At 40.2% G+C, this 23,777-nt stretch overlaps 2 protein-coding genes across 5 annotated transcripts in view; one reads left to right on the top strand and one right to left on the bottom strand.

Moving 5' to 3' along the window:
• Positions 1-86: 86 nt before the first annotated feature.
• On the bottom strand, positions 87-15,146 carry shprh (SNF2 histone linker PHD RING helicase). The gene is made up of 30 exons (XM_026151418.1): positions 15,007-15,146; positions 11,596-12,186; positions 11,246-11,375; positions 10,935-11,153; positions 10,705-10,783; positions 10,133-10,283; positions 9,907-10,009; positions 9,564-9,823; positions 8,817-9,470; positions 8,086-8,337; positions 7,921-7,999; positions 7,494-7,657; positions 7,072-7,328; positions 6,733-6,854; positions 6,380-6,468; positions 6,144-6,236; positions 5,921-6,028; positions 5,378-5,520; positions 5,096-5,269; positions 4,862-4,924; positions 4,554-4,779; positions 4,229-4,366; positions 3,806-3,907; positions 3,635-3,706; positions 3,090-3,278; positions 2,916-3,008; positions 2,737-2,823; positions 1,852-2,030; positions 1,135-1,215; positions 87-1,028 (listed from the first exon to the last, which is right to left on the bottom strand). The coding sequence occupies exons 2-30, from the start codon at positions 12,175-12,177 to the stop codon at positions 932-934; spliced, it is 4,986 nt and encodes a 1,661-aa protein (XP_026007203.1). The 5' UTR covers positions 12,178-12,186; positions 15,007-15,146; the 3' UTR covers positions 87-931.
• A 1,722-nt stretch (positions 15,147-16,868) lies between these two features.
• The window catches only part of grm1b (glutamate receptor, metabotropic 1b), a 32,546-nt gene continuing 25,637 nt past the window's right edge, over positions 16,869-23,777 (top strand). For all 4 annotated transcript variants that reach the window (XM_026151420.1, XM_026151419.1, XM_026151421.1 and 1 more), the window contains exons 1-3: positions 16,869-17,364; positions 18,894-19,717; positions 21,777-22,026. In XM_026151420.1, coding sequence (XP_026007205.1) covers positions 19,003-19,717; positions 21,777-22,026 — 965 coding nt within the window. In that variant the 5' untranslated portion in view covers positions 16,869-17,364; positions 18,894-19,002. The remainder of the gene's footprint in view (positions 17,365-18,893; positions 19,718-21,776; positions 22,027-23,777) is intronic.

Genomic DNA, 23,777 nt, shown 5'->3' with positions numbered 1-23,777 from the left:
CGCATTACAAGTCAAGGGCAATTCGCTAACAATGCCAAGTACCAGTGAGTGCATGTGTGTGGCAGAAGAGACCATAAAATACAAGAGAGGAATGATTATTTTAATCAGTTTAAGACAAGTAACATTTAATTAATCCACACGATTCTTAAGCTTGACCAGACGATTTTGAGGAATAGAAAAGAATGAGACAGTTGCTGTAAAGCACAAAACATCTTCACACAATTTTTACAAGTTTGATTTACAAGATTAGTTTCCAACAATCTGCACATTGTGCTTCTTTTTGTCTTGCAAATAAGATGGGCGCCATTGTTAGACCAAACTGTGTGGCTTTGTTTCAACAGTGAAATAACTTAAGGTCGATTGCCCGGCCGAAGAAATCCCGCGACAGTCTTTCACTTCAGTTGTAAAAGAGTAAAAGTGAGTTTATGTCAGAGGTGAGCACAAATCAATGGCGTTCTTCCTGCTTCATTTTTTTAACCACACAGTAAAAGGACGGCACAAAGAAATCTGGCAATAACAGGCGGACGACCCGTCACTCACAGACTTTTATTTCCTGAATGTTGTGAGAATGCCTCAAAGTGGTTCAGTCCATCTGGAGATACAGTGAAGTTGCACATAAATGAACACACCTGACTAAATGCGATAAACAAACACAGCTGAACAAGTTGGACCAGTAAGATACAACTATGACAAGTGATGCAAATGCATCAGCTCTAAATTGAGTTAAAATTCAACAAGTAAGAAATTTGTAGTCATCATCCATCAGCGATTTCTTAAAATAGTTTTTGGAAATTTGTTTCATAACATCAGGATGCTTATATAAAAAAAGTGGAATGTGCAAAATTTGTCACCGCTGTGTAAATCGTGAACTCCCTTTTTCTCCTGTTTGCTTTACTTGGTATGTACCAAGTGAGGAGCCCAGTGCTGAGATTCACTCCAGAGGTTCAGTGTCTTCAGTGAACAGATCAGCCAAGTCAGCGACTGTCAGTACCGCAGCCTCCGAGTGCTTCATGGCTGTGCTGGTGTGACTGGAATCAAAAAGACTTTTATTGGTACTTTGACAACAGCGTATCCCCTGACCTCTTAAACTTGTATTTAAATACAAAAATAGCATCATTAAGAACTGACACGCACCTTTTTTCTGCCGTCTTCAGCATTGCTTGCATTCTCTCTTCAATTGTAGATTTGATGAGGAATCTGTGAACAAATGTTGGCCTGGTGGAGAGAGGAAACAAAAATGAGCATTTGTTTAGTTTTTTGTTCAGTAGAGGGTGGATAATTTAATATAAATATTATTTGGATAAAAGGATTAACAAATTCTCCACATTGTCATTCCTTTGTCAGACTTTAACTGCTCCTAAATGAAAAAAAAAAAAAGTACTCTTAGTTGGATTTAATTTACATGCATTTGTGCATTCTGATGCAGATCTGTAACTAGAAGCAGTGAATAATGATGTGTGTACAGCACTGACAGAGGTGTGCATGCTATATAAGTGCACTTTGGTCAAGAACTGTGTATCCCTGAGCACAGTGGTGAGTAAAAACAAAAAACTAATGAAATCAATTTCAGTGTATCCTGCTGAACTCTAAGTGCTTTATTTTCTGACATATTATAAGCTGCATAGTTGTGGATTTATAGTTTTATTAAATAACTGGAGGTTGCACTCGTATTAAACATGAATCTAAGAAAAAAAAAAAAACTGCAGCTTTGAAGTCAATTCTCACAAGATGAGAAAAATGCAGAAGCTTCGTGTAGATGCAGCAACACATCTACACAAAGCTCTAAAGGACCCACAAAGTTATGCTGAAACTTCAGAGGTTTACTGACACACTTTACTGCCTGCTCCTTACTTGGTTTGGCCAATCCGGTGCACTCTGCCTATTGCCTGGAGCTCATGAGCAGGGTTGAGGATTGGTTCAACCAGCAGCACATGTGTTGCTTCGATGATATTCAGCCCATTGGAGCCCGTGTGGAGAGGTAGAAGAAGAATGTTGATCTTCTCTTCGTACTTGAAGGAACTTAGATTCTCCTGGAAAACCACAATGAACAGTGCAATAATGAACAAATTACAGTCATATCTGTATCAAGAGATGCTTCGGTAATTGATTTATTTTAAGAAAAAAATGAGGATTCCCTGAAAATTTATACTGCAATTTAAATACTGTGTATTTTCAAATTCAAACAATTATTTAACGTGCCGATTTTATCCAGTTTCTCCTTTGTATTACACAAAAACATAGACAATGAATGTATTCATTAGTCTTTATATTGTATTTTACTACAGAAAAACCTTAATTGTTATTAAGTTTCTGCATATGAGAGGCAAGAATTCATCTCCAATTGATTAACCTCTTTGTTTGTTGGCAGTATAGCTCACACACAAAAAACAAACAAACATGCGGCCCGGGGTAAAGGAAGAAATATTGAGTTTAGGGTTGGTGTGCTCTCAAGGGAGTGATCTCAGGTAAAAACAAAAAAACAAAAACAACCTCAAATGAAGAACAAGGTGTAGCAGCAAGCCGAACAGCTGTTTTAGCTGCTGGTGGTGGAGAATACACACCAAGGAAAACCTAGTAGGTAGGTATTTAGACAGTCCTTAGACAGGGGGTTTACTGTAAATGTTTAAATCTATCATACAGTCTGTGGTATTTCAACAAAAAACAAAACAATACAAAAGTTAAAAAGCAGGGGTGTGTATTAAAAATTGTGGCGTTCATTATGTGTCAAATTCAAACCTGAAATTTGTGAATCCCGTTGATTTGAGAAAACTCCATGTTATTGTCAAACAAGGCCTTGGCGATGATATCCAGGACACTCTGCCACTGTGCACAAGAGAAAAGGCAACAAAACAGGTCAGATCCAAACTCGATATCGCCAAAGTAAGTCTTGAAGAGTGCGGATAGTTAACTGTTACCGTGGAGAAGACGAGACATTTGGCCCCGGGGTTGGTCACTTGAATCTTCTTCAGAGTTCTCACAACTGCCTCCACTTTGGTAGAGTGACTTCCCTGACAACACAGGAAGAGGAACGTTGTCATGGCTGTGTTATACATTTATTTTTTTCTTTGAAAATGGGGTCGCTGGCTGACCTTGACTGGTATGTCTTGGTCCTGACTGGATGATTGGGTGGTGAACACGTAAGAGATTTCTGTGTGGGATGTAGTCTGCCTACAAATGGCACACTTGATGGCACGCCGCCTTGAGCCCACGCTGTACTGTTCCACAATGATAGCAATACACTCGTTACAGAAGCAGTGTCCACACGTCAGCACGGCCCACTGGAAAAGAGAGAAGAGCGAGATATTATTCTAAAGTATGACTAGCAGAGTATGGATAACTATTGACATTAATTACAAACACTCGCTAACCACTTCATTAGGTACACCAGTTGAGCTGCTTATTAATACAAATATCTAATTAGGCAATCATGTGACAGCAACCTATTCCATTTAGGCAAGTAGACACGGTCAAGATGACCTGCTGAGGTTCAAACTGAGCATCAGAATGGAGAAGAAAGCAGATTGTAAGTGGTTTGTTCGAAAATGCTAGACAGGCTGGTATGAATATTTCACAAACTGATGATCTACTGAGATGTTCCCACCAACCAAGATGTATAAGAAGTAGTGACTCTCACCTCCTGTCCCAGGGGCCGAGCACAAATGGGACACGGCTCTGGGTTCAGACCTCCAGTGGACTTGTCCTGCGACTGGATCAAGAAATGTATGTTGTTCAGAGTAAGCTCACATAATACATTTAGCTGGGGTAAATTTATGAATTGTGTAATTACTATCACCTATAAAATTACCTTTTCCAGATTTGTGAGATACAAAAACTGGCCGAGCTTCTTTTGGAGCTGAGATTTTGCCACAGCTTGGTCGTTCAGAAGTTTGACTCTGTTCTGCTCCACCTGGGAGCAAAACAATCGAGAGGAGGGGTCAGCTAATGAAAAATATCAGGACACTTTAAATTGCAAATATAAAGATCTATATTATATGTAGAAACCCACTGATCCAACAATAACATGAGAAAACTCGGGGACAGTGAAGAAACCCCCCTTAAATCTCTGCAGACAGTTAGTCTATGAAGCAAAGTAACTCTGCAAAGAGCCAATCCTTTAACAGTCCTAATAACAAGTCAGTCATGTTGTCACAACTTGTATAAATTATCTTTTACCAGACTGTCATAAGCGTGCAGCTATGCTAAATGAGTGTCACTGTCTTTAACTCGCCTCGTGGGGCTCTATGATGTGCGGCAGTTTGGGCTTTGGTTCATCAGGCAGACGCACACGTAGCCTCTCGGTGGCCATACCCAGCTCATCGATGGCTGACACATGATTACGCAGCACCATCCAGTACTCGTGCAGCACCTGAGGACAAACACCAACACCAAAACAAAGACTTAAAAAAAGAATTTTTGTTAAACTGACTCCTCATAATACATATAATAATACCAAATGCCTATTGGAGCCCTACTGGAAAAATGCAGCTTTTTAAAAAATAAAAGATGCTCTTGTTGTCGTTTGTCCTTGTAATGTTGTAAGTGTGCCTACAAACCTTGTACTCCTTCTTCCAATTCTCAAACAGTTCCATAAAAGTGTTTCCTTCCTCCACCAGGTCTGGGTCCATGCGTTTAAGTTTGGCAAAAGACAAGATGGCCTTCAAAGTGCGTTCTGTCTCACTGGCTGCCCACAGACCTCGGCTAGTGGTAGGGAGACGGTCGTCGACCAGCCCCTCTTCATCCTCGATCATTTCTTCAAAGATGGCTGTCTGACCTTTGACGCTGTGGAGGAATTTTACTGATTAACCACCGCTTGGTTATGTAATCTGATTAATGATGGATCTAAAAATACTGCTCTACTTACGTGTGAGAAAACAGCTTGGACTCGTAATCTATGAAAAGTTCATCCGCTTTGCAAAAAACACAGCTAGAAAATGACAAGACAGATATTAGGTAAAATAAGTTTCAGAGTATTTACAAAGAAGTGTTATGTAACACAAGGAAAAGCTGTCATTTAACCTCCACATAACTTTATAAACTGAACATTTTAAGGTTTCTAACAGTGCTTGTACGAAGCTGCAAAATGCTGACGACATACTTGTTGAGTGGCAGTCGCATTGGCCTGAGATGACAAACTGTGGCCTCCTCTATAACTTCTTTCGAGGCCGGACCCTCAAGACTTTTCACTGCATCTTGCACGGTCTTTTGAGATTTCATCAGGTCCTGCATTTGTGTGGTGAGCAGAAACTGCAGACCATAGCCATCACGGAACCTGCAGGACACCAGACACTTGAAGCATCCTGGTCTTTTGATAAGTTCAAGGTAACGGCTTGCAACCACTATGCAACTACTCGGAACTACTTGATAAAAAAGTGCTTACTTGTCTGCCATGGAGAGCTTGTGGGCTTGTTGTTTGTAGCTGGACGTCAGCTCATTCTTGATGCGGGACACCAGGTCGTCATCAGTGGAGCAGCGAACTGCCCTCTGAATAACATCCAGCCACCAGGGAGAGTTCAGCTTGACCTTGAGAAAGATAGATAATCATAGTGATATTCAACTACTTTAACTGTTTGTGTAAGTAACGAGTAGAATGCCAATTATAGTGCCATTAGCTACATTTACTATTTTCTTTTTATTAAAATAATTTGATCAGTAAGCTCCAATTTCCTGCTATGCAGTTTTCTTTTTGCTGTGCTAATTTGTTGGAGTTCATTAACAGATCCAAATAAATGTCATTTTAAATACATTTCAAGTAAGTTCATTTTAGGAGCTGCAGAGGATGTATATAAAAAGGCAATCAATGCAGAAATTTTATGATCTTAAGATATTGGTTTTGCACTCCTAAACATCACTTATGTCTCTCTTTATATATGTAATCTTTTCATAAAATATGTAATTTCCCCGAGTGTAAAGAAGTTCTCACTTTTCGCTTCAGCTCTTTTATGTTCTGCAGCACCGGCTGCAAAGCCTGCCGAGCATCCGCAACCTCAGAGTCGTATTTGGTCATGTAGTGCTGTCGCAGCTGCTCGGCCTACAGAGACAAGGAGAATGAAAAAACTGCAGTAGTAATTCTTAAAACACAGCTTTGATTTAAAAAGAAGAAAAATAGATACATTCTGACAGTATAATATATATTTGTGAATCACCTCTTCATCTAGTTTGTCATCTCTGAGGGTAGGAGGAATCCCACGATGCTTAGCGCTTAGCAGCTCCATCAAGTTATGGGTAGCATGAAGCCTCTGTTTTACCACAATGGCAAGAGTAATAGAAAATTAATTATGTCAATACATTCTAAGAGCCAGAAACAAAGATTTTAGCTTCTGGTTTTTAAGTCATGTGTTCCCTCAGTCTTTGTAGAGATGAAATGTATGAGGCCACATACCTGTAACGAATCAGTCTTCAGTCTGCCTTTGTGCTCTTCTGATGAACGGAGCACTTCTCTATACATCTCTGCTGCCTCTGCAAACTCACCTGCAGGTGGCAAAGGAAATAGTCATCCTTAGTGCCACTTAAAATGTCCACTACATGTCAAGCAAACAAAGTTGGCTGCACAAATCACCTCAGTGCAGTAACAATAAACATATCGCTTTACTGAGACCAGCCTTAACAAAACATCCCGGTGCAAAAAGTGTCGGGAGACACAAAGATGGGATCGTGGCCTCTGTTTTGTTTAAACTAATTCCCATGGGAAACTAAGAGCAAAGGGAGCAGATGTATAGAAGTGGGGATCTATACCTCTGATGATGTGGATTCCAGCCAAACCATTGAGTGCGCACACCAATTGTCTGTGAGCTTCTTCACACTCCACTCGACATTTCTTCTGCAGGGACTTCAGGAGCTCCTCCATTGTCATGGTGCTACAGAGAGGAAGGCAAACCTGCTTAACAAATCCTCCAGTGCAGATTACACAGAATGGGTCAGCTTTAAATAAACACACCCAGCAACAAAAAGGTTGCTGGGGGGGCTTCAATCATCCTAATGTTGTGATCTAGTCCAGCTGGACTGTTAATTAACTGCTGCAGCTGCCTTTAATAAGACCTCATCTCATGCATAAGCATCTTGAGAACACAATACCTTTTCTGCAGAGGCAGGAACTCCCCCCTGACAGCCTGTGGATGGCAGCAGGCTTGGCGCAGCCTGAGCAGCGGGCACAGGATGGTATTGACGGTACGGCGGTCGAGGCTGCCGAGTTTCAGGCTCCAGTCTGAGATCTTCCTGAGGTTAACCAAAGCGTCTTGGGAGCAGACCTCGTGCTGACGGTGGTAGAAGTGACCCTCGACGGGCGAGAAGTGCAACCAGTGCACTTCCTCTGTCTGAGGCGGGATCTGAATCTGGAGAAAGATTAACAGGACCATCTAAGATGAGTACAAACATTCAAAAGAGAAAGCTTTAAGGATGTGTTTCATATGAAAAAAAATGGGTCAAACAAAATAGTTCTTCAGACAGTCTCAATGAAATCCAGGCCAACGATCAGAAAAATACTTTTAAAATCCTACCTGATCAATGACGTCTTTTTTAGCCGATCGCCATAATATCTGAGCGATCACATGGTACAGAGGTTCCGTATTTCCACGTCGATAGGGACGATAAAGAAGCTGGTGCCACCAGTGCTTCACCCAGTATGGGTCAACTCCCAGGAAAAGCACAAGGCCATACAGATCTACAGCAAAAAACAAAAGTTTTAATTATTATTTTTTTTACTGCTGAAGAGACCAAAGACTGAAATCACAACCTTGACAGATTAATTACATCTGTGCATAGACTCAAAAACACTTTGCTTTATTATATTTTGGCAGGTAAAGGCAGTAAAAACCTACACTTATTTTTATCTTTATATCTTTATATGCTACATAAAAAATTCAATTTGCATTCATACTCATAGTATTTCTTTTTTCTTCTGTGGTAACAGCTTCTTCACTTTACCTTCTAAGCCTCTCTGGACTGGAGTGCCGCTGACACACCAGCGGTTAACAGACGCAAGACGTAGAGCCATCTCCGCAGCCTGATGGGATCAACGTCAGGTGGTCGCATAAACTACGTTTAAATAACAAAACAAAGTAAGATGCAACAAGAATTGAATGATCTCACCTTCGCAGTGGGGCATTCCACCATCTGAGCCTCATCCAGACAGATTCGCCACCACTCCACAGCTACCAGAGGACTGGGTATAGCCATGTAACGCTTCTGGTTGCGGAAGCGGCGGCCGTCTTTGCTGTTACTGTGGGGAATGTCAACGTAGTTGAGCTCAGAGCGCAGCACGTCGTAGGTGGTAATGACCACGTCCTGCTCGGCGAGCATGTGAGGCTGAATGAATCCATGTTTCTTCACACCCTGATAAACCTAAAGAGGAATGTGAAAGGCAAAATAATTAGGCATGCTTAAACACAGATGAGAGAGAGAAGAGTGCGTGCTTTAACAAATTATAAAAGATGTGTAGTGCTTGCACAATGTTGTGTTGTTCCTGCTCTGCGTCATCATTGCAACTGACGACTCGCACTGTTGTGATGGTACAGTAGTGTAACATGCAATGATTTAAGTGAGTGTATCATTTTCAGAGTACCTGAAAGTTGGAAGGTAGAGGGTGTATTTTAAACCAAACCCTGGTCTTTCTTAATCTTAACAAAACAGTTTTGTTACTTACATCTAACCAATCAGTTTTGTGCCTAAACTGAGCCAAACAATAACTGTAAATAATCAAAACCACCTTTTGGTTTTACTCAGGAAGCACATTTAAGATTTATTTTATTTTTATTTTAGACTTTAAGCATATTATATATGAGATACTACCAAGAGACTGATGTATGAATCTACTCTCTCACCAGCACTCGTAAGGAGGAGGACCTGATATGCTTGTTGATCTCCTCGACCCACTGGTGGCAGATGGAGCTCGGGGAAATTATGAGGGTGGCTCCTGTGGACACGGGTTTCATGGCTACCAGGCAGTGAGGGCAGTAGAAAGGTGTAGTTTCAAGGCTCTCTTCTTTATAGTTCACACAGTCTGCGTGCTGCCACAGCTGACAGTTCATACACTGGACGCGGGCCTTGTAGTCAATGATGCCGAGTTCACCACAGATGCACTCGAATCTGTAGTCAGGGGTGTTAAACGGGACGACAGACGCTCTGGTGGGGGTTTCCGTCTCCTTGTCATCATCGAGCTGTGAAGCTTCTCCTCTTTCTTCGGGGAGATCAGCTATTCTGCATATGTCTCGTGTATCTGAGTCACTTTTATCCTGAGAAACCTGTAATGGTGCCGTGGAAGAATCCAGCATGTCATCTGGCTGATCTGCTTTCTCATTCAGACTTTCATCCCACTCTGTCTTTGTTTCTGCTTCCTCTGAGACAGGGCAGTCAGATGTAGGGGTGCTCGGATCTCTCTGATCGTCTGAGAGAGAGTTTTGTAGAGCTGCCTCTGCCTTTTCTTTTGCTCGTCTCTGAAACATTTTCCTGGGCGTGCGCTCCGTGCTTCTCGAAGTCTTAAGAAAGACAAATGCAGACCAAACTCAGGCAACACAATAAAGTCATATTTGTGGCATGAAACATTCATATTAGAAGTTCTTTATTCTTACAGACTTTGATGATCCTGCAAATGTTTTCTTTGTTTCTTTGTACTTCTTTCCCAGCTTGAACGACCCCGCCAAGCCCCGACCTTTGACCCGGTCAACCATGCCGTCATCTATGAGCTTTGTCAGCGTCTTCCTGATGTGGTTGCGGTTCTTGAGGAGGTCATAGCCATAAGTGGCTCGGATGTAGGTGAAGATGGCATTGACTGAGGCTCCCTTGCCAGATCTCATCTCCTTTATAGCAGTGAGTAGCATGACACGCACAGCTGGAGAAATATAAGTATCATTCAAAAAGGTGTGAAATTTCAGTGACTTATGCGGATTGCCTAAAAAGACTTGAGTGACATACTTGGGTAGGATATTTTAATTTTAGGCTGAGCTTCAGACTTGCAGCTGATAACTTTCTTTCTTTCTAGCGGAGGAGGAGGAACAAAGTAATTCACAGATTTTCCCTGCAAAGCCATGAGATTAAAAAAAGAAATAAATCATAAACCATTGTATGATACATAAGATTTGATTACAACGTTTAGGGAAGAAAACAAATGTGGCATTCATCACAGTAGAGGTCTACTAACCACAGGGAGTGTGAGGGCCTCTTGTTCGAGGTCCTGCCGGGTATGAAACAAGATTAGAGCCAGAACTTCCACCGTCTTTCCAAGCCCCATCTCATCAGCCAGGATCCCACCAGGCCACTCAATGCCAGCTAGTGGAAATTCTCGAATTAAGCTAAAAATAAAAAAAGAAACTAAATTCTAGTAGCTGCAGAACTATATCATACCTGAGAGTCACCTTAATGTGATAACAGCAAGTTTAAAGGTCAACTCATTCAAATTACACACGTTTTTTTCCACTGATGGTGTCCCTTCAGCCTGTTTTACTGTTGTGATTTTAAGATAACAATTCTCCCATCAAGTTTTATGCTAATGGTGCTTAACAAACAAAATAATAACACACACAACTTTTGTGGTTTCAACTTAAATAGTAGTCCCCATAAAAACTGCTGACAGTGAGGCCTGTGGATTATATTGAGTTTAAGTGTAAACTGTTTGCAGAAAGATAAGATTCCCATCATCTTTATAATATTGAAAAGGCAGAAAATGTTTCCAAATGATCAGAACCTTTAACATGAGAATAACTATGTTCTTACCAGCCGATAAAAGGGTTGTAAAAGAGCTTTTTGCCGCACAAAGCGATCAACTCCCGCCAGAGGAAATGCAATGATTGTTCTGCAAAGAAACAGTAAATACTGAATATGATGCTTTTTGAGACAAACCACTGAGATCAAAAATTCTTAAATTCAAAGGGATCTAACTTAATTCAATTCAATTAAAATTCCAGTTAAAGGTGCATGAGCTGTAGGGGAATGAACAGAGGCACCTTTACTTGAGTTGGTCCTGTATTTCTCTCTTCTCAGCATCCAGTTGACTGCTTGACTCTGATAGGGCCTGAGTACAGGAATAAGAGCCTTATGCTGAACGTCATAGGTCACCTTCTGGCTTTCTTCCTGGTGCATATGCCTGACATAATCGTAGAGCTCCTCAACATTTTGCCTCTCCAGGTCGGTATCACATTCTTCCTCCTCATTATCTACGACCTCTTTATGGAGAATAAGCAACAAAAACAAGTCAAGGTGAATTGGAAACCCTGTGCTGCTATAGTATGGTGTAAAGAACTTGGAGTCTGCTTACCGGGAATAATGAAATCGTAGAAATACTCCATTAACTTCTGCATCAGTTGGTTTGCTTTTTTGAGCCGAGCATTTCCCTCACTGAGGAATTCTGGCTTCCCGAGCCCAGTTTCCAGCAAGCAAATCCCCACCTGCCAGACAGAGCCAGGAAAAAGATTAAATATAAAATAATGTTTAACAAAACTTGAACTGTTTGATGATTTGACTAAAGGAGCACAATTTTACTCCAGCCAAAGACAGCTGATTTAAAAAATATATGGTATTAAAAGCCAGGTAACTTCATGACCATTTATTAACAAAATCAAGCCTAAACATGGATCTTTGTGTCCCAGTAAAAGTACCTACATATACCTTGACTGAGTCGTCTTTTGCCTGGTGACAGAGCTGCACCACCCTCCTCTTCTGTAGCCAGTCGAGGTCCTCCAATGGGATCCTACGGAGGCTGCATTCTGCCGTACAAGTGTCTTCATCAGGACTGCACTGCACCCCTGAGCTCTCATCACAGCTGCTGTAACTGATGCAGAGTTGCTCACCCATCCTGTGAAACGTGAAAGCTCTCTGATCGCAGTCAGATGGGAGCCAGGCTGGCCTGACACTGAACTCCCCAATGAGTGCTTTCCAGATGTGGCTGAGCTTCAAAAGTGGAAACACAGTGAGCGCCAGAGAGGTAGAAGCAGCGGTGATGTCGGACGACGTGTTGGGAAGTTCTTCTGTAAACAGGACAGGGGTGCAGGCAGCCTCTGTGGCGCCCTCTGGAGGGGAGAGGAGGGTGCTACTAGGAGCTGGGTCCGCTGAAAGAATGGAACAAGTCGGTATCTCTTCATCTTCCTGGACTTCCTCATTCTTGCGGTCCTCCAACATGTTCCAGTTCAACCTCTTCTTAGCTTCTTCATCCACCCTCACAGGAGGGGCCCTCTTTCTTCGGCTACTCATGGTGAAGCTCTGCAAAGAGGGCAAATATTATGAAACGCTCACCAAAAAAAATAAACACAACGTCATTTATTTATTCATAACTACATCAGTAGCATATGCCAGATACTTATATTTATATTTGGTAGGCAGAGAGAAAATATCCTTCCTGAGTTTCCCTGAACAAGGTTGATTATTGCCTAATAATAAACAATAACTTAATCATAAAAACTTTCCGTCATACAGACCATGGCTCCACAGTAAAGTGGTTTACTCATTCACCTAATAAGTGAAAGATCTATGGTTCGGTCTCCAGAGGAAACACAAATCCCTTTGGGGCATCCGGTTCAAAAAATCTGTCAAATTAAATATGCAGAGCTACAGAGTATGGCAACACCTGGTGAATAAGGGAGCAGCTGGAATATGCTTTTCTTTTACACAAACAAAATTAAGTAAAATCCAATTTTCCACTAACCAAACATTTTGTTTATTTATGTTGCCTTCTAGCCTATATCCCTCCTTAAATCATTACATTTTTACATGCACTTATGCAGGACTTAATATACTCTACTAGTACTCATGCATAATTCACATTTCAACTAAATCCATATTTATGTATTACTGTGCCCTGGTACAACCTTTTTAAGCTGACTTTATCAGATGACTTTTTCGGAAACTGTCCAGCTCCTGAGTGTGCACAGCATTAATCAACTGCTGGTAGATCCACAGCAAAAATAATGTTTCTACAAAGACTTTTATATTAATACTGTAGTATGTTTGTACATGCATGAATGCTTCTGTTCTCACAGCTAGAGCTTTGTGTCTAAGATGATCCTTTTAGAAGTAATATGTTGACATCATATAGAGTTCATCTAGCCATCCTCTTCCACTTATCCTTGTCAGGGTCGCGAGGGGCTGGAGCCTCTCCCAGCTACCATAGGGCAAGAGGCATCATACAGAGTCAAAAGTAGGAAAAACTGGAGTTTTAAAAAGTTTAACCTCTTGCATCCTTGGGATTACTTGTACATAAGCTTTCTTCATTTTTTAAAAAAACTTTTTTGTTTAAGACGAGCACCCATAATTGCAACAGTTAATTATAATAAGACCACTTCAACGACATATTGTGGATATCCCTTGTGAGCAGTTATTATGAGAGTGGCAGCACCTGTGATGTTCAAGGCTGATCTCTTATTCAGCCACGCTATTTTGTTTGGGGAGAACTTGGGTCCTGTGCAACTTCAGCATACCCAAAATACTCTGACATTAAGACACAGGAGAATCTGATGGATTAGAATTAAGTAACAAAGCTACCTTTAGCTGCTTCCCTATTCATGACAGTATAATGCCACTTTTGGCAGCTTTTATGCTGATTGCCCTTCCTGACAAAACCCAAATGTATGTGTGTCTCTGACTGAGCCAGGAATCAATATTGATCATACGTAAGTATTTCATTAAATTGACGTTTAGTCCTCTGATGTAGGGTGGCATGATGGTGTGGTGGTTAGTGACATCACCTCACAGCAAGAACGTTCTGGGTTCAAATCCAGTCTGGATTCTGTGTGGAGTTTGTATTTACTCTGGCTTCCCCCCATTGTCCAAAGATCTCCCTTACGTTACTTGGTGAATGTGAGTCTGTCTCTGTGTTAACCCTAAAATAATGTGGCAATCTGTTATACCCTGCTTCTCACCATATGAATAGTATAGACAATCATTCTGTACAATACAATAATTATAGTTCTACAATTGTTTATTAATACTCACAATTGTATATCTACAATCTGTATAGTTTCATATTTTTAACCATATTTATATCCTTTTCATAGCCTGTACATAGCTTGTAAACTCACTATAGTCTGTACATACTTATAGTTATAGCATATTCATAACATACCTTCATACCGTGTACATTGTAACATACCTATAATAGTTCCATATTCTGTAATATATCTATATTATTGCTAAAGCACTTTCTGGATGGATGCAAACTGCTTTTCATTGCCTTGTACTTGTGACATTTGCAATGACAATAAAGTTGAATTCTATTCTAATTCTAATTCTATTCTATTTCATGACAGCTGGGATAATCTCCAGAACTTGATAAGTTGAAGAAAGTGGATGGACAAATTGAATTCAAGGGCTGTTCCAATAATGGTGAGGCCGTTCTCCAGAGAACAATAGGTGGTGATACCATGTATGTTGATTTCTAATCCGGAAAATGACTTTAACGTGTCCACTTATTTAGGTTGGCACCATAAGCTACTATGTTGATGTTGATCCCAGGTAGAAGTGATCTGCCTTTGTAGTACAGAAAACTGAGGGTTGACCCTGAAGTTTCCTGGTTAAGATGAAACCCTGCTTCACAGTAAAGGCCTCTTATGGGATACAACAGACTTCTTATTTACCAACAGGTCAACAAGGCTCATACTGGAAGATAGCATATCAATGGAAGCAGCATGTGAGGTACTTACTGTGCTATTAAACTATCAAAGCGAATGAGACATATCCCACAAGACAACCTGTCAGAGTTTAAGTTTGCATCCACAGCTGGAGCCTGTCACTTCACCTACATTGTATCTGTGTTTACCTATGGCTCAGGCTACATGTATTGCTAGCTGGCTAACTTATACATCTTCTACACGACGGCTTACAAATAGCAGTTTTAAAATTAGCTCCTTCCCTGCGGGGAGAGTTTATCCTCTGAGAATTCAGTCAGCAGCGAAACCATCAGCACACAACAGTCTGTGGTATAAACAGTGTTACACAATGAGAGCACTTTCGCACAGCGCGCCACATTTCATCCCCTGACTGCAAACAAGCAAATTAAAAAGGTAAAAGGAAAAAAAGCATATTTACTTGTCGAGCCTGCCTCAAACTGCTCCCGTTAATACAGCACGACGAGAAATCGATTCATGTTGAAGCAGCTCCACACAATCCGGCTGAATCGCTGTACAGTTCATCTACGGACATCAATGTTGACGTCCGCCATTTTTAAATGCAGGAAATGACGTCAAAGCAGGGGAAACTGTCAGATTAAGTTTATCTAACACAAATTTGTATGACTCAAAACTTACAACAGATTAAATGATTTGCTCCAAATGATTGTTTTTTTGTCTTTCTTTTTGCATTTCTTTACATTTTTTCATGGTTATATATATATTGCCAATATCAGACAAAAACAGACAAAAACTGAGTTTGTTCGAGTCTAATGAGTTTAAAAGTCAATATTTGTATATGACCACTTTTATTCTTCAACTCAGCCTGAACTCTTTCTTCTTTTCAGTTTTCTTGTCATCTCTTCTACTACCACTACTTCATTAACGTTGATGTCCAGGGTCTTGGGAAGGCCAGTCCATGACTGATAGGCTCTATTGCATGTTTTTTTTTTCCAGCTGTGGTTATATTGCATTGGCAGTGTGTTTAAAAATAATTATCATGCTGAAAAATTAAGCAGTTGCCAATAAGATGCTTTCCAGAAGGCAGTGCGTGTTGCATTAAAATCTGGCTGTATGTGTTTTTTTAATGTGTTTATAGTTCCAGGAAATTTGAAAACTGGCTGGCTGAAATATGGTCCCAAACCAAATTTTGCAAAAGGCTGTAAACACTCACTGTTGTACCGCTCTCCTGACCTCTTCCAAACATACTGGTGCCGGTTAGAACCAAATTTCAAATCTTGATTCATCACCCAATTAGACTTGTTTCCACTGATTTTCAGGCCAGTTCTGGTGTAATTTGCCATTTCCTCCCCGTTTCCCTTCCTTAAGAATGGCTTCATGAAAATTTTATTTTTATTGTCAGTAAGACTATTTAAAGGATGCATAAAAATAATTTTGCTTAAACTACGGCTTGTACTTTACTTTTTCTTTCTGGCTGAAAATGACTTAATATGAATGATAAGAAACATGTTTGATTATAGGTCAACAAGCATTTCGGAACAGGTTAAATACCGGTAATCCTTTTTTGGCAGATGATCATTTAAAGCACTGGCATCTGATGAAAAGACAGGGAACTGGTATGAGGGCTGAAGAAAATCAGAAGCTCTGCCAGCGAGAACAGCAGGTCCACAACTCCACCTGAGAGAGAGGGAGAGAGAGAGCAGCAGGCAAGAGAAAGGAAAAGAAAGAAGTGGGAAAAAGACTACCTGGACCAGGACACAAATTATACCTTTTTCTAACAAGCTGCTGGTAACAAACTGCTTAAAGATAGAATTAAATTTGATTCTTTGCTAAGTTTTCTCTTACATGTAGACACAACAGTGTTTCATCCTTTGAGTTGGGTGTTTGTTTGTTTTTTTTTTTTGTTATGCTTTAATGATTAATATGTCATTTTTATGTGGCTTAGCGTTACAAAAAACAGAGATTCCTCTGACAATTCTCAGGTAAAAACACTGATTTGTAAATGAGCCGAAAAGCAGTCAATGGCCAAAACTACAAGAAAATTGGAAGCAAAATATAAAAAAAAGAGAAAAAAAAGAAAAAAGAGTCAGTCAGCATTTTTGCACAAAGCTTTAGGTTTATAGAGAGTTCATGCAATGCCAAATTCTTTGCTGTACTGGTTGCTTATTTTGTGGTCTAATCGTTAGGATTACAAAGGTTAAGGTTGAGTAAACCTTTATTCAGTGAGGTTGCAGCAGTGGCATCACCCCCTTCACCACAAGGTGGCAGCAGAGCCCGCTCTCTTTTGACAGCTGCAGTAGTGAATAACAAGTACATCACATCTGTCCGTGTCAGACACAACGCAGGAGGGGAAAATTAAATTGAAGTTTGACGAGTCTCTTTGAAGTTTGCATAAAGTAAGCGACTGCCTATAAACAGTCTCTTACGTTGCGCTGATTTGGTCCAGGGGGTTTTAATGGAAGCTTGTCAAATCGTTATCTATCCCCGACTTATTTATTTATTTTAAAATATGCTTCTCAGGAGCCTCACTCTCACCCCGATCTCTTCCAAAATGTTATCAATCGACGCATCACTGACCCTCGTGATGTGCATGAACTCTGGTTTTAAATCAGGGACACTGCAGTGAGTTTGACCCGATTTAAAAATGCAGTGAGCAAGAGGAGAAGAAGGGAGCATCTTATCACCAGTGCAGAGAGAGAGAGGGAGAAAGGGAGGGAGGAAGAGTCCCACTGTGTTTCGGAGGCAGAAGAGTCCAGACCGGCGGCTTCAGAGGAGACACGGACCCACTATGTCCCGGTTATGTCCTTACCTGGTTCAGGTAGGTGAAATCACGTCTTTAAGACTGTTAAACATGCATGTGCATGCAGCTGATGATGTTGCATGTTATGACCTGTGAATGACACCGTTTTATAGCTGCAGCTGAGGACCTGGAGACAGCTGCTAAACGATAATAAAGAGTATTTAGGCAGAGTCATTATGTGTGCTGTTTGAGATGGCTCATTTCTGGCTCAAGCCATAGTGATTTTTGATTTTTATTTTTATTTATTTTTTGTCAAAATAGTCCAATACTTATTTCCAAAGGCTTCTTTTACTCACTTAACTTCGCTCAACTGTAGAAAACAGCCACATGTATCAAAGATTTTTTTTAAAATAATTACCATGTCCACATTGATCTTCGCTCAATTCAGTTACCCAAAAAAATATAAAATCAGAATACTTTAAATTTTTTCATTACCGTTGCATAGCTTTATTCATGATGGATATTAATAGATATTAATTCATTTTTAATACTTGAAGTCTTTGCATGAAGTTGATTCCCTGAATTGACTGAACACCCCCCTTCACTGGCCCTCTACTCACATGACTTAAAGAAAAATAATATACCGTATTTTGTGCAAGGTGCAGACATGACTCTTTCATCAGCAGTTCCGTGTTCCATGTTTTCAGTTGGTATAGTGAAACACAACACGGTGACTTGTTTACAGAGTGAACTGATATTTTCTTGTAATTTAGATCATACAGTTGTTAAACATATTAAAACTCCTTTTGTAACTAGCTTGTTGTCTGTGGCATGAGTAATGACTGACTTAAACATAAAACTGCCCTTACTTGTTACTGTAAAAAGCAGTAATGGAGTGCACACACAATAGCATGCACATTGTGATAGTTTTAAATGTTCATTCACTTCTTTTTTTGCATCTAAACCCACTAAATGTCAGAAAATCCAACCAACTATTCAGAAGAAAATGTAGAACGAATGGGCTTTAAATGTTAATAAGTTCAAAATATAGCACTCATTATTTCATTTTTTGATAATCATGATGGATTTTAAAGCTGTTGAGAGCATTAAGCAAGCATTTTGTCCTGAAACTGACACTAACTTGACACTTTTAATATGAAGTAAGAGAGCAGTAAGTGTGAAAAGGATATTTCATCATCCAAATGATCGCACAGGGGTCTTTATCAATGACTGAAGAGGTCTCTAGCTGAATTACAGGATTGTAACTTCGTAAACAGGTCAGTCAAAGGTATAAATGTAGAATCAGTTGAGATCCTCAACTAGGACAGTAGCAGCTGTCCGTGGTGCTAGAATTTGAGCATTCTCAGTTTTCAAATAGCTCTGTATCTTTAGATATGTACTTATTCCCTCCCAAAAAGTATTTGCCTGGTTGGATCTCCTGTATATTTTTACATTTTTAGCTATGGTGTGATTGGATGAAAGATGATTGATCTGCAAGTATTTTTTCTCCTACAGATTTCTGAAATACATGTGTTGAATTATTTAGATTTGTCAATGTAATAAATGTATTATAAAGCAAGAATTAACACTCCATGTCTCATTTGCAGGGTGGAAACACTGAAGAAGAAGCAGATGAGTTTAATTTGCTCGTAGAGGATTGATGGCCCTGTATTATGGCCAAGTGGACATGATTCTACATTCAGCACCTCTGGCACGATGTCGAATATGATTTACCTGACTGTCGTAAGCATTTTATATTTACCTTTTTTACTGTTCGAGGCATTCGGTTTGTCCAGAGGAAAGTATGAGAGGTCGGTGGTGCCAAGTTCTGCCTCTCGCCTGGTGGCGAGGATGGACGGGGATATTATAATTGGAGCCCTTTTCTCTGTCCACCACCAACCATCAGCTGAGAAGGTGGCGGAGAGGAAATGTGGAGAGGTCCGCGAGCAGTACGGCATCCAAAGGGTGGAGGCCATGTTCCACACTTTGGATCGGATTAACTCGGACCCAAATCTGTTACCCAACATTACCCTTGGATGTGAGATCAGAGACTCCTGCTGGCATTCCTCGGTGGCTCTGGAGCAGAGCATCGAATTCATACGAGACTCTCTCATCTCCATCCGGGATGAGAGCGACGGCTCCAGGTGGTGCATTGAAGGGGCGCCTTCCAGTCAGCCACCACCGACCAAGAAGCCCATCGTTGGAGTCATTGGGCCGGGCTCCAGTTCTGTTGCCATTCAGGTGCAAAACCTTCTGCAGCTATTCAACATCCCGCAGATCGCTTATTCTGCAACTAGTATTGACCTCAGTGACAAGACACTGTTCAAGTACTTCCTCAGGGTTGTACCCTCAGATACTCTTCAAGCCAGAGCTCTGGTGGACATTGTCAAACGATACAACTGGACCTATGTGTCAGCCGTTCACACAGAGGGTAAGACACTTTTCTTTATCAGCTGGGGGCTCACAACACAGCACTCTAAACTCAAACAGTACAGTAGTCTAATAAGAACCTAGCTTATTAGACTCCTACATTACCTATAATGCCACTCATTAGCTTTTTAAAAAAGCCCCTTCATGGCTTCCTGTGTTTGAAAATACACACTGTTGAAACCCTACATCTCCAGTGTGTGATACAGACCTTCTAATACACTGTTTCGAGTGCAGTTTCATGAAATCTAGATTCATCTAGACCTACAGAAGTTCTAGATTAAATCATTTGACATCATTTTGGCAGGTTTTGCAAGCTTGAAAACTCTCCAAAAATGTTTTTACTGACTAGCTGAGTACGATTCAATTTGACAGGTAAACTGACCTTCATTTGCAAAAATGCGGTTCTATATTAATAGTGTCTGTTGTTTCTGTTGACCTAATGTATTTTATAAGAAACTCATTTCATTAGGCACACCTATTCAACTACTCCTTAACACAAATGTCAATTCAGAGATGATCATGATGACATGCTAGAGCTCAAAAGAACCATCAGAATGGGTAAGAAAGCTGATTTAAAGGTGAAATAACCACTCATTACAACCAAGGTATGCAGAAGAGCATCCCTAAACCTTAAAGCAGATGGGCTGCAGCGGAAGGTCACACTGGGTGCTATTTGTGTTGCCTTTGAACAGGGATGGCTGTAGTTCCCCTAGACTTTCCAAAATTGGGTTATAGAAGATTGGAAAAATGTTGCCTGTTCTGATAAGTATTGACATGTGCTACTACGTTCAGATGGTAGGCTCAGAATTTGGCTAAACACCACAAAATCATGGATCCATCCTGCCTTGTATTAACAGTCCAGGCTGGTGGTATGGTATGGTATGCTATGGTATGGAGACGTTTCCCCCCTTAGCACCCACTGTGCATCATTTAAACACCATGACATGGTCCTGCAGCAGGGCGATGCCACAAAGCTCAGTTCATCAGTGGTTTCTTGAACATCACAGTGATTTTACTGTACTCAGATGGCCTCCATAGTCACCAGATCTCAAACCAGTAGTGTGTCTTTGGGATGTGGTGGAACGGCTCACATCGCAGATGTGTGGTCCACAAATCTGCAGCTATTTCATGACACTCTCAAGAAAACTAAAAGCAGTTCTGAAAGGAAAAAGGGGGTTCAATGGAATACTACCAAGGTGTAACTAATGAAGTGGCTGTGCTCAGTTTAAGTATGGCTTATGTACTGCTGTTCCAACAGCAGGTGGCTGCAGACATGATTAAAGCCTGTTTTGTGTGACTAATCCATATTCGTTCAAGTGGTGGGCAATTTCAGAGGAGAAGTGAGGTCTCTTTATGGTAATTATACAATTTGTTTTCATGCCTTAAAGATCATTTGAGGCATAAACTATCATTTTTGTACAACACTTGCTCAAAACACAACAGTCATCCCAAACTCATTTTTTCCAGGCATGTTTTTATAATCAGATTCTAATTACGTTTCCTCCCACAGTTTTTATACCCGAGACACGGTTACGGAAGCTGTTGCAAATCAGTTTTAACTGATGGAATATGAAAACAAGTTTAAAACCATCTGCTAAATCCAAACAAAAACCTGGCAAGCCTTCCTTGTTTACAGAAATGAATACCTGTTTGTCATTCTGTAATGAATTAAATATGAGCAGTAGGTGTTAAATGTTACAGAGGAAGCTAGATTACAGCCTGTTTATTGGATTTATGAGTGATGCTGCAGCTGAATGACTGCGAACATCTGGACGGACAACCTAAAAATGACAAGACTTATGTGAGTGCTCATCCTCTGATGCTACTCTTGAGGTCACGGTTGGCCCATTTGCTCTAGTTGCACTGCTCTTGATTCCACAGCAAGAGGTCTGGGGACACAGTGAACTTAAAAGAAGAGTTTTTCGATAATTTTCCCTCTGGATTATTTCCTTTAAAGAACATCTTATAGAATAAAACATGACAGAATGAACTTATGAATGAGAACCCTTTACATTTTCTTGTGAATGAGCCAAACTGACAGCTCCTTTTATCTTTCTCAGGTAACTATGGGGAGAGTGGGATGGAAGTATTCAAAGAGCTTGCCTCGCAGGAAGGCCTTTGCATCGCCCATTCTGACAAGATTTACAGCAATGCTGGGGAGAAGCACTTCGACAGGCTGCTGAGAAAGCTGCGGGAGCGTCTGCCTAAAGCCAGAGTTGTTGTCTGCTTCTGTGAAGGCATGACAGTCCGAGGGCTTCTCATGGCTATGAGACGGCTCGGAGTAGCCGGAGAGTTCCTCCTAATTGGCAGGTTTGTTGGAGAATGTTTTCCCACAGGGCTTTTAGGTTTGTCAGTCGCGGTGCTCTTTGGAATAAAAGAACAACAATGACGAGAAGAAAATCTTTCTTGCTGATGCTTTTCAAAAGTAGCTGTATTTTTATATATCCACAAAAATCAGTCAGTATATCAGTTTAAATAAATAAGAAGCATATTTGTATGTCAGATAGAGTAATGGCCTTTGTGTTAATAATGCTGATTTCAATCCCAAAAATGTTAGGATGCTGGATGATTAGGAAATCTCTTTAACTCATATTTAATCCAGAATTGAGTGTAGAAAATATTAACTGTTTAAAATGACAAAAATGTGGCATTTAAAGAAAAAAATTATGTCACTTTGAATTTGATGGCTGCAACATATCTCAGACAAGATGCACTCAGAGAAAGCAAACCTCCCCCAAGGCAGCTCATGCTCTGGGCAATATTTACATTTAAGGGACTACTACTATATTTTGTATATATTTATTTTGTTTTCCTTGTTTGTTTGTTTTTAAATATACTTTAAGACATTTGTGCTGCAGTTTACTTATTCAGAAACATTGTACATGTATTCAAATTGTTATTTAATTGGTTATAACCTGCTACTGTAATATACAAAATAGCGTGATGTATCGACTCCCTATACATCACTGTTGATATGTTGCCAATATAAACAATGGCAGTAAGAAACAGTTATAAATAGCTCTATATAACTATTATAGTAATGCCTTGACCTTCAGATACATCTACTGACCGTAAAGGAGGTGGTCAAAGGTCAAATTTGACATATTATTTGAAATCTTTATATATGGGACACTTTTACGAATCATAGTTTCAAAGTTATAAGGCTTTTGTCAAATCATTAATTGCTCATGCACACACACAAATATATTGTGTTATTTAATTTAGTTTCGTAATCACATAATTTCCTCAAGGATTAATAAAGCATTCTGATTCTGATGCTCCCACATACCATCAGAGACACAGGCCCCAAACTGAGCACTGATTATAATCCAGATGGTCTCATTCCTCTTTAGTCCAGAAGAAGAACACAGCAATTTCTCCAGATCCTCTGAATCATTTGATGATATTATGTACTGTAAATGTGGAAATATTCAAAGTCTTCATAATTCTATGTTGAGGAACATTACTCTTAAACTGTTCTCCAATTTGTAGACCCAGTTTTGTTGCACACAGGTGGTTCTCTGCTAATCTTTGATATTAGGAAATGCCACCTCTCTGAGATGCTCTTTTTTAAATACCTTATTTTATTACTGATCTGATGCCAATTAACCCAATTAGTTGCCTTCAGCTGTTTTTTTAATTCCCTTACTTTTTCAGTGTTTTGTTGCCCCCATCCCAACATTTGACAATGCCTCAGTTTAAATGTTTAATGTTCCATGTTCGACGTGAGCAAAATATGGATTTATGAGCTCTGTAGATCATTGCATTCTGTTAATTACATTTTGCACAGCATCCCAACATTTCTAGAAATGGGTTTTTAATTTATCCTCCCAACAGGCATATTGAAACTAGCTGTGTTTTATATCTCAAAACTTGACATTTTTCAATAACCTGAGGTGCTTGTGCAAAATTATTGACCAAATATTATCAAACCAAGGTATATCTGCACACATGGACCTTTACAAAAGATGCCAGTATGTTTTAGCCATCAGTTTGTGGACTTGCTTTTGAAGCCGACGTGACCCATGACCATATTTGGAGGACAGGTCTAGGGAGCTATC

The sequence above is a fragment of the Astatotilapia calliptera genome, chromosome 19, assembly GCF_900246225.1.
Source record: "Astatotilapia calliptera chromosome 19, fAstCal1.2, whole genome shotgun sequence".
Taxonomy (NCBI): Eukaryota; Metazoa; Chordata; class Actinopteri; order Cichliformes; family Cichlidae; genus Astatotilapia; species Astatotilapia calliptera.
This window is presented reverse-complemented; position numbering and strand designations above follow the sequence as displayed.

Excerpts from the sequence above, each read along its gene's own strand:
- shprh (XM_026151418.1), bottom strand. The coding sequence starts at position 12,177 with ATGAGTAGCCGAAGAAAGAGGGCCCCTCCTGTGAGGGTGGATGAAGAA. Across the intron at positions 10,010-10,132 it reads AGGCCCTCACACTCCCTGTG|GGAAAATCTGTGAATTACTT; the intron begins GTTAGTAGACCT and ends ATGGCTTTGCAG. Across the intron at positions 6,469-6,732 it reads TGGAATCCACATCATCAGAG|GTGAGTTTGCAGAGGCAGCA; the intron begins GTATAGATCCCC and ends TGCCACCTGCAG.